The sequence below is a fragment of the Silurus meridionalis genome, chromosome 8 (genome assembly GCF_014805685.1).
Source record: "Silurus meridionalis isolate SWU-2019-XX chromosome 8, ASM1480568v1, whole genome shotgun sequence".
NCBI classification, from domain to species: domain Eukaryota; kingdom Metazoa; phylum Chordata; class Actinopteri; order Siluriformes; family Siluridae; genus Silurus; species Silurus meridionalis.
In genome coordinates this window covers 4,599,183-4,615,612 of record NC_060891.1, presented here as the reverse complement: position 1 = coordinate 4,615,612, position 16,430 = coordinate 4,599,183, and the positions used below count along the sequence as shown (strand labels likewise).

Here is a 16,430-nt window from a genome sequence, read left to right as displayed (position 1 = left end):
GCAGCTTCTTGAAATTAATCTGTCCCTCGAGAAGTGATTTCATGTACTGGTTGGAGGACACCCTTTATTCCCTCATCCTTGACACTGATCACTTCAATCTGGACTAGACCAGGACTTTACATCTATAGCTTTAACATCTTGTGGAGTGTCTCTGGCACTTATTATTATTATTATGTTTTTCGGTATGTGCAAAAGATCTGGTTCTAAACCAGAAAATAAATGATAGCTCTACTTTCTTTCATTCTGGACTGCCAGGACAGTTTCCTTCTAAAGAGTTTGCTCATGTCCTTGCAAAGTCACGGCCTCATTATCATGACTACACATGCAGCTTATAAAAATCCCCTCGTCCCCGCATTTTTTTCTCTCTTTTCATCTTGACAGTGGATTGAAAAATTGGACTTAGGGCAAAGGGTTTAGTGCTATATTTCATTGCTTTTTGCTAATAGGGTTATTTTTAACACCTACGTTAGAGACTCTAAGGTGCATCATACTATAGGTTTTGGTATTTCTAGGTCTATTTGACCAGCCTTTTTGCTTCACATTACTAACCTGCCACTGTCATTGCCATTCATTTTTTTAAGAACTCTCCTGTCCATGGATACAGTGTCATCTCAGACTACGAAAAACCCGCTTCTTCTTCCACCTGCTTCTGTCTGCTGGCTGACTCTAAAAATTGATTTAGAATGCAGTTGCAAGAGTTAAGGCAACTATCACACCGGTACGGTTTAATCGAAAATAAATATGTAATATAAGTATATAATATATATCAATAATAATGCGCCAATAAATATGTACTCACAGACACAGGAGTGAATGAGGAAAGCAGCACAGGGTTTATTGCTCAACGAAGCAATCAACCCGAGATCAATTCATTAGGACGTCCCAGAACGATCTGGCCTTGTTCCTAAAAATCACCTGACTCTATTCATTTGTGCCTCTATTGCCCCTCCTTCCTCCATCCCTCTTAAACCCGAGTTTCATGTTTTCCTATTTATCGCTGTTTTATTTTTTCTGCCACTGTTCCTGATTTTTTTTAAATCACCCTACCTCAGCTGGCACAGTCTATCAAGCCATTTAACTGATCGGACTTCGTTGAGAATCTCCTGGTTGGATCTATATTTTTGGCCTATTTATTACTATGTGTAGGTTTTGCTTTATTTTTTTTATTATGTTGTTGTTAGTACACTTTTCTGTCACTTCTAATGTTTAAGTGTTTCATTACTATGTTTTATTAATGTAACTATTTTGTTTCTGGATTGTATTACTGGATTGCTTGTGTGTGTTGGTAATGGTCTACTAGCTGCAAGTGTGCATATCAGGTCATACATTTGGCTGTGGATTTGGCTGTTATTCTGGAGAACATCACTTTCCTTCCTTCACCCTTATTCAATCACATCATGCCAGCTATTTCAGTTGCCAATTATTTTACCCAGACTGAGGTGTCTTGGTCCACTCCTGGATCTCCAACAGCCCCTGGCTCCAGGGTGGACTCCGACAATTACCCCACATGCCCCGCTGATCTGTCATTCCTAATGACAGCAAGGAATGCATTCAACAAGTGCCCAGTTGGAGGACAGTGGTATGAAGCTAGACACCGGTGCAGTCTCATGAAAGACACAAGTCCTAGGTTGAAGATCAATGCCTCAGGCAATGACTGGTGGCTTATTAGTACTACAAGCTCATGAAGCTTTGCACGGGAAGGTGTGATGCATACAGATGTGACATGCTGGTTTATAAAACACTGACACTGACGAGTCTATTTAAGTTATAGTACAATGGCATACTTGTCCATAATGAAATAAGAGACACAATAGGTATACAACACACTGGCCGATGACAACAGGAGCAAATTACTGAGTAAAGCAAACCATTCTGTGAAAAGAAAAACAGAATGTAATGGCAGTCAAAACTTTATTTCTACAGTAGGAGTGACCCCAAATAGATGAAGATCCAAAAAAAGGAGTTCTTAACGTGCATGAATAATCACACCCTGTGAAAGATTTCCATTCGAAGCTCCGTGACCGACACATGAGCGTCTTGGTTCCAGGGATGTAAATAAGATCCTGTCAAGGTATATTCTGTTCTAATTTCATTCTGTAAAGAAATGTTTGATTGTTTTCCAGTGCATCGATGTTGCTCCGTACTTAGAGAGTGCTCACACATGCAGTTTACCCGATCTAATTTGATTTGCTGACGTAAAATGCAAATCCTGCCTGGCCTTTCTGCAGTTATTTATTATAATTTTAGGTTTCTTAATCATAAATGTTTTTATACATTATTTTGTATAGCTTTAAAATGTTATGAGTAATCGTTTTATACCTCCCCTTGACACACACACACACACACACACACACGATTCGATTATTAGTCGACTACAGGAAAGACTTGACAATTCTAATTAAACTATGTAAATCCTTAGTTGGGGACACCCCTAGTGCCACAGGAACTGTGAATGCTGCTACTTTAAACCGTTCCAATATTTCCTGAATGATGAACGACTGTCAGCCATGTTGCATAAGCATACATCAGTGTCTGTGACAAGATTGGTTTATACTCCCCCAGAGGCGTATGTATGGTATTGATGTTCTCCCTGCAAAGAAAAAAATAGTAACAACTGATGTCTCAGAGCAATCAATGATGGGAATGAGTGGAAAGAAGGTGAACATTCACAAGTGTGAAAATTCTTACTCTGGGAATCTTCCTGGCAAAATAGGGCATCATATGAAAAGGACATAAAACACAAGACAACACAACAAAATTAGAAATGCAAGAAAAAAAATCTGCATATATAAAGTGTATAGTGTGTACTGCAAGTCCTGCAGTGGTAGACTCGTATGTAGTTCATGTTGCAATTTATGTTGGGGTGCAAAGTATCCAGAAGTAGATTCAGTAGTAGGATATGTTCCTGCTGAAGAGCAGATGGAAAACAAGGATTCATCTTCAATTTACTGGCCATTAAAATTCCCAGACTATATCCAATTATTGTTGGTCCATCATGGCTTTTACCCATCATTCCAGACTATTCTCTTAGATCAATGGGCAGAGCTCAAGAAAAACTTGAAATTCTGGTCCATGGGGTCACCCCAGGTCTTCATGCTTCCACATGGAAAAGCATAAACACATTTTCCAGCAATGCGAACAATGTTCCATTGGATTGCCTGTGCTTAGAGTACATACAGACTGACACATTTCCATAGGGAGCACATAACCTGTGAAAAAAATGTGTTAATAGTGCAGAAGATCTCTGAAGCTCACACCAAGCAATAATTCCACAGTAGATCTATCTATCTTTTACGAATATAAGACTTCAGGTATACGCTTATTTCATATACTTTAATTTATATACAGTTTATTAAGTATTTTTTTTATCACAGCTATTATAATTTATATTCATTTATTTTTTATGCAATGCTGAATTAACAATTCCTATAACATAATATCAAAATGGACAAAACAAGGCTGATCTGATTATAAATAGCATAAAATTTAGAATGTTAATGTAAGCCTATTTAAAAATGTTTTTTTGTTCTTTTAGTATCCATGTTCAGTCTTGGCATTCGCTATATACTGCTCCACACTTCTATTATATATAGATGCAAAGTGTTGTATTCTGTGTCAAGCAGGAGCCATGCAGCAGATGTCCACAGCCATGTGCTCAGTCTATCACTAACCAAAAAGCTCATCATGAAGTCTTTGTGTTTGTTTCTCAACTCTGCAGAAAAGCCAGGGATATATACGTATATATCTAGGCCATATGTAGACATACCACCGATGCGAATGAGAGAATATTGAGAAACGTGTCACGTCACGTTACACCTCAACTCAACTATTTTTTTTTTATTCTGATCAGTTACACATCCAACACCTGTGTATATGTATAGGTTCCTCATTAACCTTGTCTTATTATATCTGGAACGAGTGGTCACTATTGGATGCATTACATTCCACAAGTGGAATCATCTTTCATGCATGGTTCCTATGACAACTGTGGATGCTTTTATCCAAGCTCATGCAGTCTGGCTTGTTATAAAAGGTGAATAAACAGAGGGCTACAGTAAGTGCATGATTGGATAAGAGCATATGCATGTAATTGGACTGTTAGATCTGATGTCAGATTTTTTTTAGAATGTTTATGCATTGAAAGAAAATCCACATTTAAATGTTTAAGGTGAACTGGAAGAGGTATTGTATTTGCTGCATGTTACACAGACTGGTACTGCAAATGTCTTACTGTTAATGAGGAGGAAAAAGGAGAGTTACTGCGACAATCATTTCAAGTAGGTGTGGGTTTTTTGCCTAATTGACCGACAGTTGAAAATGAATCTGGCGTTAAACCTCATGAACACCTTCTGCGGATTACCGCTAATCGAATTCATGTGTAAAATGTATAATATCTAAAAATCGTTTGCATTTATTATTCACAGTTTTTCTCAGCCGCTTTGGAGCGTTTGGATTCCTTGCAAAAGCCTGTACTTCTCTCAAAATCCTCAGTTCATCTCTCAAAAGTAAGTATTTGAGTCAATGAACATCTCATTACCATCAGAATGAAAAGTCCTTTTTTCACTGTTCACCAACAAGATCTTGAAAATGGTTAGTTATGTTGTTAGTATGACGCTGCACAATTTCAGGATTTCTCGATTTTTATACTAAAGTTAAGATTACAATGAATGCACAAGGCTGAATTTCTTCTTTATGACATCTATGAATTTCAGCAGCCCAGATTTCTTTATTTGATACCGGACAGGATTCACATTTTTACTGTACTGTATTTTCAGAAACTGTAATTCTGTGTTTTGCTTTGTTGCCAGTTTTAGAGAACCAGTTGATCATTGGTTGATCTGATGCCGTTCACTCTGTCTTTCATTAGTGACATTCAAGATTCATCATTTTATCAATTCAAGTCACATTTACCAAATAAAGTTTGATAGAAATTTAAGCTTGACCGGTTCTGACTGGTTTAACCATTTTGTATTCAATGACTAAACTTATATTTTGATCAACATGACATAAACAACTGATAATGTAGAAAACAGCAGTCAGTTGTACACAATTGATTAAATGAATGTACATAAGCATTGGCAATTTGATCAAAGCAACAAAAATTGTTCTTATGATGAGCACAAGTGATTAAATAATGTAAAGGTTGAGCAAGGAGTTTTAAGAATTTCATTTCTTCAGTTTCAGTTCTGAGAAACGATCCAAAGCAACTGAGAACAACTGTAAGAACAACAGGCTGTTAAAGAAGAATGCTCAAGAAAGAAAAGCATTACAGTCATTAAGGTGGTGAGACTTTTTGTAAGCAGATTTTTATTTAACGTTTATACCAGGACCTTCGTGTTTGCACTTTGAATTGGACGGAAGTAAAGCTGTAACTGTGCCCTGCTTATTTTTTTTTTTTTTTTTATACAATACAAAGCGCTTGTTTATCAGTTTTGGGCATTTTTTGTTTAAACAGCACGATCGAAAACATTTGAGCAGCAGTGTCAAGCTCTGTAATTGCACCCTTACACCCCTCATACATCTTGTTTAAATACTCTAAAAAGCCATGGAGACGGATATTGAAGTGGTCTGTTTTTGTGAGCAGGAGCTTGTTGTAAAATAATTATGTAACAGAGATAAGTCTCTGCTTGAGAAGTCAAACCATGTGGCACAATACAAGTGGCACACAATTAACATATCAGAAGACAGAGAGATGTTCCGTCTAATGTTGAGCTTGAATAGAGGTTTTATTGAAAGCCACACACACACACACACACACACACACACACACACGCACACAATTTCTCAAAGGCCAGATAAAGTGAAAAACTGCACTGCAGGGTCACAATGGCATGAATGGTCCCTAGGTAGCAATTCTAGAGAACCACACACACATACACACATGCACACTGGGAGCAATTTGCTGGTGCCAGATATTTTCTGGAGGTGGGTGAACTTAGGGGAAATCTGAGGACCCTGGATCAATGAGGCATTGATATTTCCCCTGGATGCTGTGCCAAACAAATAGAAAGCAGTTTCATGGATTCTATTACAAAGGTACTTTCAATAGTTAGTAGTCAGGAAAATAATTAAATGATGATGAAGTTGATAAGGTCCTGGAAGGTCCTGGAAGATGTTCTTCTAGATTTTGCAGTGTGCTTGTGTATATTTGTGTTCATCGGCCACAAGGGTGTTAGTAAAGTCAGGTACTGATGAAGGTGAGGAGGCCTGGGGTGCGGTCAGTGTTTCAATTCATCCCAAAGGTGTTCGGTAGGGTTAAAATCAGAGCTCTATAGCACCAAGATAACCAAATTATAGCTCACTTTGTGCACAGCGCAATGCCATGCTGGAACAAGTTAGGGTTTCCAAGTTCATGTGAAAGGAAAATGTAATTATAGCGCATCCAAAGACGTTCTATACAATTGTGTCCCTCAGGCTTTGTAGATTAGAATATCATTTTTTGTCACATATACATTACAGCACGGTGAAATCCTTTTCTTCGCATCTCCCAGCTTGTTTGGAAGCTGGGGTCAGAGCATGGGGTCAGCCATGATACAGCACCCCTGGAGCACAGAGGGTTAAGGGCCTTGCTCAAGTTGTACCCCCAAACTTCTAATCAGTAACCCAGCACCTTAACCACTGAGCTGCCACTCCCCCCTTCTCTTTGTGATTTAACAAGAATCACATCTGGCAGGAAAAGTCAAGTGTCCCAATACTTTTGTCCATATAGTGTACTTTATTTCAGCGGGAAACATTGCAGAAAGACTGTTCCATCGATCCACTCTGCCATTGTCCTTCATTTTTCATCATGTTTGTTCGATTCTCCTCTGTTGTGCCATGAAACAGCCCTCAAATAAACAAAAAGCATTTCAAAGTGAATTTCATTCGAATTTGAATAATATTAAGCTCTTGATAAATGATAAATTGCCCTAAATGACATACCAGTGACATAATCAATAAAAAAAAAAAAGCCTAGCGATCAACTCGGATTCATTGATTCATACATACGCAGATTTAAACACGTCACTGTTGTGAGCTAAGAAGAAATCGGCTGCAAATAATGATCCATATTAATGGCTCCATTTATTTCAATAATACATTCTGATCAAAAATACATGATGACAGCTCACATAGCTGCATCATAGGCTGCGCTTTCTTTGCGTGCCTGTTTCGCATTTCACTTAGCAGCCCTCAAGAGATGCATTCGTTTCGACTCCATCAGGTCAGTATGCAGAAAAGTTGGATTTTGTTAATCACTGTACACAGACTTTTTATGCATTCAGATAGTGGGGACCCACATTTAAACAGTGATATTAACTGGTTCCACTTCAGTTGAGTGACAGTTATTTAATATTCAATGGACAAAGATCATAGACTTATGTTTATGGAGGCCCCGCCTCCAAGCCTGAGGCCATAGGCCTGCTCTGCCTATAGCTAGCGTCGGCCCTGTGTATCCTACTCGCATATTATAATAAATAATGCTTCCTTAAACATTTCTTCAGCCTAAGGAATTAGAAGCAGTACAATTCCCAAACCCAAACTTATATATGCCATGAAATGAAAAAAAAAAAAAAAAAACGAAGGTTGACATTTTCTGTATAATTTACATAGATGTTTGCAGCTATATTTACCTCCTGCCCCACTGCACGATTTAGAGAAATTATCGACAGCAACTCTTGCGCAAGCTCCTCGAATTAAGCACAGCTGATTCATAAAGATGAAAAGATTACTCCGTAATAAGCCTTAATGATATTACTATTGCGGCAGATTCGGAGCTGTAATTACACATGATGAAGATTTAACCTTGAGCCGACGTGCTCGCACAGTTCCCCACTTCGCTTATTTATTTCCCCCTGTTTTTTTTCAGCACTCGAAGATAGAAAGCAGCTCTCTCATAGCTTCCCTATCGAGTCTGAGGAGACTCAAAGGAGGGGGACGGTTGCATGAAAGCACAGATCGCAAATGAGATCAAAGGACAGCAAATCAATGGCTGATGCCTCTCCTTTAATATGGCGAAAATGAAAAGCTGACATTTTTCGAACAGCTACTGGGACTGGATCAATGTGGCACACGGCTCGCTTCTGCCAGCCGATCATCTGTCTGTGTCTGGCAAGATCACAAGCTTGGCTCGTCAACTTTAGCATGGGTGAAATTACTTTCTTTTACACAAAAAAAGCATACTTTTTGTACAATAGGGGAACAAATTACAGTGCCGAAATTTTTATTCTCGTGTTGTCCTTAAAAGTATTTTATTACTGTGTGGACAATATTTCATTCTGTTTTGTAACCTTTAACTGGACATTATGGTTTGTTTGACCACAATATATTATACACTGGTCAGCTTTTAGGTATAAATTAAGAATATAGACATCATCTTAAATTAATAATCATTAATGTATTAATAATTGATGACTGGACATGTTTGCCTTACACCTCCAGAGTTGGGGGTTTGAATCCCATCTTTTTTATTAGCTTTCCTCTGGGTTCTCTGGTTTCTTCCTCCAGTCTGAAAGATATGCTGAAAGGCAACCTCATATTTTTATTAAAATGATATAAGTGCATAAATGGTATATTGTGCATGGATCAATTTAGAATGGATGTATGGATCATGTTAGATAAGAAAGCCTTTTATATGTAGATTAGACAACGGATGTTACTGCACAATGTGAAGGTGAAGGTGATACGTAGTCTTATACAGTACTATGGTCACTTCCCAGCAATGGCAAGTTAAAGCTGTCACTGATGTTTGTAGTGCAAAACTGACTGAATGGATAGAAATGATTATCTTCCTTCCTTATTTTTACATACAGTTCATTAGATCTAGAATTCTGCTGCTCTAAATCCCACACAGAGATATAATAGTGCCATAGTGCATCAGAGACAGAATGTAGAGCAGATTGTTCATATACCACTAACCATTAAATCTTTCAGTATTTTAATAAAAGCTTTAATTGATTTATTTTACTGTAAAAAAATCCATTAAATTTTTGTCAAAAAAACAAAAACTGGCAGATGTGGTTGCCAGAAATGAAATTTAAAAAATGGTCGAACTGTTCTATAGGTTATGGTAAACTTGCAAAGTATTTTTTTCTATTAATAAAAACAATAGAAATGGTTCTTTACATTCCTGCAAAAAATCCTCACAATTCTATTGCGTTTCCCCCCCCACAAAAACATAGAAATCAAAGTTATGTAAAAATTTGACATCTGGTTTACTGATCGGAAGGTCAGAGTTTGTTGGGCCCCTGAGCAAGGCCCTTTATCTTTTGTGCTCCAGACTGACCTTGTTTTTTAACATCACTGGAATATGGAAATGTCCTGTAATGTATATGTGCCTGCTATACTTTTTTTTCCTTCTTTTCTTTCTTGTGTGACAAATTATGGTATATTTTATTCAAGGTTTGCCTGATTCATAACTTTTTTCCCACGATTTATGACAAAATATATGAATGTAACAAAAGAGCTATCCAGTTCATTGAACTGTATTTAATATCAATAATTATTACTTTAAAAAAAATACCGTTATCGGTATCGATATCGACGATACTGGACTTGAAAATACTTGGAATCGACAAGCAATAATCGATAGTCAATCAGGAGCTGGGTGAGATGGACCTCCATGTGAGTCTCAACTGGGAGGAGCCTGAATGTTCGTGTGTGTGTGTGTGTGTGTGTGTGTGTGTGTGTGTGTGTGTGTGTGTGTGGGCGTGTGGGTGCGCCTATGTGTGCGTGCGCGCGTGTGTGTGCGGGCGTTTCCATAACGCATTGTGGGTTTGTGCCTGATTGATTTATTGCTATATACATATATATTTATATCAAGTCTAATGAGGACCGAGATTGGACATGTCCCCGTCTGTTAGTGCTGTGAAATCTTTCTGATCGACTTTTCACTCCAGTTGATTCGGAACGTGTGCAGTTCGGACGGAACCAGAAGAAGAAGAACAGGAGGAAAAGGAGGAGGAGGAGGAGGAAGAGGAAGAGGAGGTGGAGGAGGAAGAAGAAGGAGCATCAGAAAGCATTTAGAGTGCGTTATTGTTCCAGTCCTGTGTTGGAGATGAGAGAGAACTTTGCGTAATTGAGATGCGCTTCAGGAGCACAAGGACTGGAACCCAATCCCCAGGATGAATAGAAAGGCATTTTTTCACAGCCTGACGTTATTGTGCTTATTTCTACTCGGTTTTAATGCGTTGGCCAAAGGTACATTTCTATCCGCTCATCTAATTTATCATTATTATTATTTTCAACAGACGCGCATTGATGCGCAAAACGTTTGATAACCAGATCAGACGACGTTATTCGCGAATTCAGTCAAAATGCACAATCTTAGTTAACCTTTTATGCATTTCAATATAATTACAGAATGCGAATTTGGGTGCAATCCTGACCACGGGGTTTGTGAAAATGGAGAGTGCAGGTATGTTGAACCATCAAATATGTATTTTTTTCAAATACCTGAAATCTTTTGTATGAAGCATGAGGACAGAAATGGAATAGGAGAAAAAAAAGAAAATGCAGCTGGTGTGTGTAACTTCACAAACTTCAAATCAAACCATATCTTCGAGATGTATCAATAGGAATGTGGAAAATAAGGACCACTCTTGCAGCCGGCAGAGTTTCATATTACAATATGACACTTGAGTAATGTGTGTTTCAGGTGCAACCCCGGCTGGAAGGGTGCGACGTGCGACCAGTGCCTTCCTTTCCCTGGTTGCGTTCATGGAACATGTGAAAAAGCATGGCAGTGTGTGTGCGAGCAGGGTTGGGTGGGCAGGCGATGTGACCAAGGTGAGACTCATCAGCCCCTGGACCTGTAGACATGTTTCGGCAATTATGCACAGTGCGACCTTGGCCGAGCGAAGATAATTGCTGTAGTGCAGTGACTAAGGAATGTGTGCAATGAATGATAGGATAAATAATTAATTTTGTCTCTAGACAGCCATCTGTGTTCGTCAAAGCCCTGCTCTGGCAATTCAACCTGCATTGAAACAGAAGAGGGAGGATATCTTTGTATCTGTCCTCTTGGATTCACAGGCAAAAGATGCCAGCTGAAGAAAGGACAGTGTGTAATAAACGGGTAAACATCGATATATTTGTGTTAGTACTGTTATCACGTTATAGTAATCTGGTCCATTGGCTTCTAAAAGCAAGTGATTCAAGAACAGAGCCATAAAGTAAATCCTGATATAATATGGTACTTTTAATATGGGTCTCTGATCTGATTTGCTTACAATTTCAGTTCTCCATGCCAGAACGGAGGAACTTGTGTAGACAGCGATGGCCCCCTGTCTTGCCTCTGTCCTCCCGGATTCGCTGGGGCGTTCTGCGAGATAGACGTCGATGCCTGTGAGTCCAATCCCTGTCAAAACAGTGGAACATGCATCGGTCGTGGACTCGTCTACGCCTGCGTTTGTCCTCCTGCGTTCTCTGGACCCATCTGTAACATCAGCCTGGCTTTGTGCTCTAACACCACCTGTAGCAACGGTGCTACCTGCTTACCCGATACCAGCGGAGGAACCCGATGTATCTGCCCGTGGTGGTTAACAGGGCCTCTGTGTGACGTCCACATCCGAACGAAAACCAAGTCTAAACCACTGAACATAAGCCATTCCTCACAGATTGCTCATCCTTTCAACAGACTCTTGAGACACCCTGAGCACAAGGTCCTAAAGTTCACCATGAAAGATTCTGTGCATGCGTCTTCTCTGCTGGTCACACGCAGCCAAGTCATCTGCTTTGCTATTTTGGGGCTGCTCACCTGCCTGGTGGTCTTGGGGACCACGAGCATCATCTATTTCAATCGCTGCGAGACGTGGATGGCGAACACCAAGTACACCAAGCTGATGCGCAAACAGAGAGACTTCCTCCTAAGAACCAGTGACACAGAGCATTCGGTACACATCATCATACCTGAGAAAATACAACTGACCAATTACAGGAAGAACTACACCACGATATAACAGTTGGAACATCAGACACTTGTTCTTGGTGTTTTGTGAGTAAAAAAACAACTGTCACTATTGTTTGTTGAATGGGTGTAGTACAGGAATTCCGGTATTTGGGAAAAAATATGAATTTCTCGGTTCTATGAGTAGATTTTATGTAGATAATATATTATGGTTGCACACAATAATCACAATTGCTTGTTTTGCTTTGTCTAAATAAAAACAGCCCTCCATATTAGCCCTAACAATTTTAAAAGTGTTGTATTTAAAAAAAATATATATTATTAGTGATCCATTACCACATCTGAATAGTAGTTATAAAAGGCAGACTTGGATTTGGGTATTAAAACGCAGAATTTGTAAAAATTTGGCAACAAAGACATTTAGACAAACGATTGAAATGACAGAAAGAAGCATCTTAGTACAACATAATCCAAAGGAGTCCATACCATTTTATTATAGTCTTAAAAAAAAGTGGTGAATAAAAGCTGTTGGAATACAAGATATAAAACCAACCATCGATTAAAAAAAATACATTTTTGTGCTGATAATACACACTTCCAGTCAATCCATCTGAACAATCCAGATATATATTTTTAATTGTTTTCAAAAAGTCAAGATTAAAGATATATCAAATATCATTTATTTCAGAATAGAACAAAATACACATCCATATTTACATTGAGATTCTTTATTATATAGTATTACATATTATATATCGCGACAAAGGTATTGGGACACCTGAGTTTTCTAGCCATATGTGGTTCTTTTCCAAACTGTTACCACAAAGTTGGAGACACACAATTATATCAGACGTCTTTGGATGCAGTAGCATGAAATTCTCCCTTCGCTTGAACTAGAAGACTCAAACTTCCAACTTCCAGCATTATAATTAAACCTGTGTACAAAGCCAGCTCCATGAAGATATGTTTTATATAAGTTAGAATGGAAGATCGACTGCTATAGAGCTCTAACCTCAACCTTGCTGAATCCCTTGGGGATGAATTGGAATGCGCACCACACCTAATGCCCTTGTGGCTGTATGTGTGCAAATCTCTAGAAGATCTAGTGGAACATCTTCTCAGAAGACCCAATGTGGAATAGGATGTTAAAATAAAACATGAGGTGTTCACAAACCTTTGTCCATATATATATATATATATATATATATATATATATATATATATATATATATATATATATATATATATATGTATGAACTCAAAGGTATTGTTTTGTTCATGAAAGGCAAAAAAAATCTTGTACCTTTTCACCACCGTAAAGACTATGTTAGAAAAGTGGCAGATGGAATTATGATAATTGGAAAATTAATGATTAAGGCTGTAATATAATCATATATAATAATTTAAACATTAGTATTAGATGGCTAGATTTTCAGATATTTTTACCCATTCTGGTCATCTGGAAATCCACTGATATCCAAAAACCGAATAAAAACAAACAGGTGAGATGAGAGGAGATCAAAAGAGTGTATTAAAGAAATTTTTTGTAAATGCTGTTTTTGGCAATGCAATGTGGTGCAATCCTCTGTCCTAGATGTTATTGATAACTATTTCTTATATAAGGATTCACACCGAAGATACTGAAGTTAATGAAATTATGTTTTAAAAAAAAATCTAGTTGGTTTAATAGAAGAGAAAAATTGCTTTTTAAAATAACACATTTGTAAATTCCAGACAAATGATTTAGTTTTGAACAAAAGCCGTTGTATGGATACAAAATCCATCCATGACATGTATATATTCAGCCCAAATGTTTGAACTATAGAGTGCACACTAGCTTATCTCAATTATTTGGTTTGTTGTGGTCGACGATGACAAAATGTTCGTTCAACCCCTGCTGCTTTTTTTTTTCCAGCTACACACTGCCACTAAACGAATTCGCTACAGCACAATAAAAGTATTCGCTTCTCAAATAATATTCTTGTTCTTTCATTGTTTTTCTGCACTCATTTAGGTTTAGAACACTTGCAATACCCTTTAGATTAGTTTACCAGTGTAAAGTGTGAACTTTAGTTTTTGAAGGGGGGGGGTTTAGCTGGGCTGAGGGGGTAACCGTAGAAAGAATTACCATCTGTAAAAATGAAGATGGATATTCTATGAAGATGGATATCCTAGCAGCTTGAGCATCATTTGCATTGTGTCTGATGGATCATCTTTATCTTGTATATATTTTTCTATCCACTTTGATGTTTCATTCTGAAACCCTAGTTCTCTCTGGACTACATCATTTATTGGTATTTTCCTTAACTTTAATAGATGCATGTTTCAGCATGGCGGCCGTGACGTCTGTGAATCTTTGCTACCATCTTGTGGCTGCACTGCTGTGAAATTCAAATCATGAAGTTCATGATATATGTTTAAAACGCTTGTTTGATCTAAATTATATTCAGATCATTCCTGAGAATCAATGGGAACCTGGAGTAAAGCGTAGTGAAGACACATATTATGATCCATTCAATTTATTTGCAAAACAAACCTGAATAGTGCCATTTATCTATAAATATTATGTTTGGATCAGAGGTGGGAAGTAACGGAGTACAAATACTTTGTTACTGTACTTAAGTAGATTTTTTTAGTATCAGTACTTTACTCCACTATTTATTTTTCAGACAACTTTTTACTTTTACTCATTACATTTTACACAAATATCTGTACTTTTTACTTCTTACATTTTCAAAACCGACTTTAGTTTTAATCCATTGATTTGGTGAAATATTTTTTTTATTTTCACTGTGCGCCGATTTCAGCCGAAAAACCGATTTCCTGTCATTGCGTGTCTTTTTCAATCCACTGGTGTATAAAGTCCAATGTTGGAGATGTAGTTCTTGTACCTGAGTTACTTCTCATAGACTTTGAGTAACTGAGAGAATGTACAGGAAGGAGAAGTTTTGACCCTCTACCATCATGATCTAAGAGAAAACAGTGGTCTCTTAACTATAGAAAAACCAAGAGTCCAATAAGCAAAGCCTTGTCTGCTATCCCTGTGGTAGTGTAGTGGTTAGTAATGCGTCCTCTGCTATCTGACTCACCCGGTTCAATTCCTACCCCTTAGCTATCCTTTAAATTGTTTAAAAAGTTTTATAAAAGAACCAAAAAAGGTCCTAAAAATCAGGTTCTTGCAGGAGATCCTGTGGCTCAATTGGAAGAGCTTTGCCTCTGGTTTGAGAGGTTGCTGGTTCAAACCCCAGCCAGGGCTCAAAGTTAAAAGTGGCTCCGGTGACCGTAGTGAGGAAGGTGTCAGAAATGGCTGCGTGGAAGGTCGTGTGGACGGTTTCAGAGGGCATATCCTGAACCAGGGGGGCAATATTCAGGCATCTGCCCCCCTGGCAGCTGAGAAGCTGAAAACAGAGGGTTATGAAGCAAAAACATCCAAAAAAGTTTCAACATAGGCTCCTGGCAGAAATTTATTTAATTAAAAAAAAATTTCTTCTCTCAACCCTAAATGCAAAACTATCATCCACACTTTTCTTCTGAGGCTGTAAACCAGCATATCTTCACAGCCATCCACTTCATTGCTCACCACACACTAATTTCCACACAACTTACCCAGTGTGGGGACAAGCCAGATTTGAACCAGCAACCTCTGAGCTCAGAGGCAAGGCTTTTACCACAAAGCCATCAAGTCCCACAACTCACCTTCTTTTTTTGAGGGTTTATCCTTCGTTTCATGCTTCAAAGCAAGAAATTCAGACCAGAAAGAAACACAGAAAGCAGGATTCGAACCCTGAACCCCACCAACAGCAAAATACCAGTCTTAACCCACTGAACCATCAGGAAGGACAGGCTGTGCCAATTGTTAGAGCAGGTCTATCTTTTCTTTCAAACCATCAACACAAGACTATAATGCTAAAGACAGACTTAGGAAGCAATGCAGGATAATGCAGGATTTGAACCCTGATTCACGCCATTAGCGAGGCACCGGCATTAACCCACTGAACCATTAGGAAGGACAAGCTGGGAGGCTTGTTTAGAGCAGGTCTATCTTTCTTTTTAACCCATCAAAACAAGAATATGAAGATGTGGAATCAGGAATTTAACCTACCACATGACTACCAGACAGAAAGCCAGGTTTGAACCCTGACCACCAACATTAGCAAAGTACCAGCCTTAACCCACTAAGCCATCAGGAAAAAACAGGAGGGGAAGCTTGATTAGAGCAGGTCTATCTTTCTTTTCAAACCATCAACACAAGAATTTAACACTAAAGAAAGATGTAGGAAGCGAATACAGATGTAAGTAGCACAAGTTGAACCCAGATTGTAAATAGCAGGAAAATAGCAGGATTCGAACCAAGATCCCCACCAACAGCAAGACATCAATGTTTAACCCATTGAACCATCGGTGAGGACAGGCTAGAGGGATTGTTTAGAGCAGGTGTATCTTTCTTTTCAACCCATTAAAAACCAAAATATATCGCTAAAGAAAAATGTAGGAAGTGAATCCTGATCGTGACTGGCAGGCAGAACGCAGGATTTGAACCCTGAAC

General features: G+C 38.4%; 1 protein-coding gene across 1 annotated transcript; it reads left to right on the top strand.

The window, feature by feature from the left end:
• Positions 1-9,960: 9,960 nt before the first annotated feature.
• On the top strand, positions 9,961-13,077 carry LOC124390216 (protein delta homolog 1-like). The gene is made up of 5 exons (XM_046856022.1): positions 9,961-10,176; positions 10,339-10,393; positions 10,634-10,764; positions 10,912-11,053; positions 11,216-13,077. The coding sequence occupies exons 1-5, from the start codon at positions 10,101-10,103 to the stop codon at positions 11,934-11,936; spliced, it is 1,125 nt and encodes a 374-aa protein (XP_046711978.1). The 5' UTR covers positions 9,961-10,100; the 3' UTR covers positions 11,937-13,077.
• Positions 13,078-16,430: the final 3,353 nt, after the last annotated feature.

Bases quoted from the DNA above. Each gene is read 5' to 3' on its own strand.
- LOC124390216 (XM_046856022.1), top strand. From the start codon at position 10,101: ATGAATAGAAAGGCATTTTTTCACAGCCTGACGTTATTGTGCTTATTT. The intron at 10,177-10,338 runs GTACATTTCTAT...ATATAATTACAG, and splicing joins TTTTAATGCGTTGGCCAAAG to AATGCGAATTTGGGTGCAAT. The intron at 10,765-10,911 runs GTGAGACTCATC...TTTTGTCTCTAG, and splicing joins GGGCAGGCGATGTGACCAAG to ACAGCCATCTGTGTTCGTCA.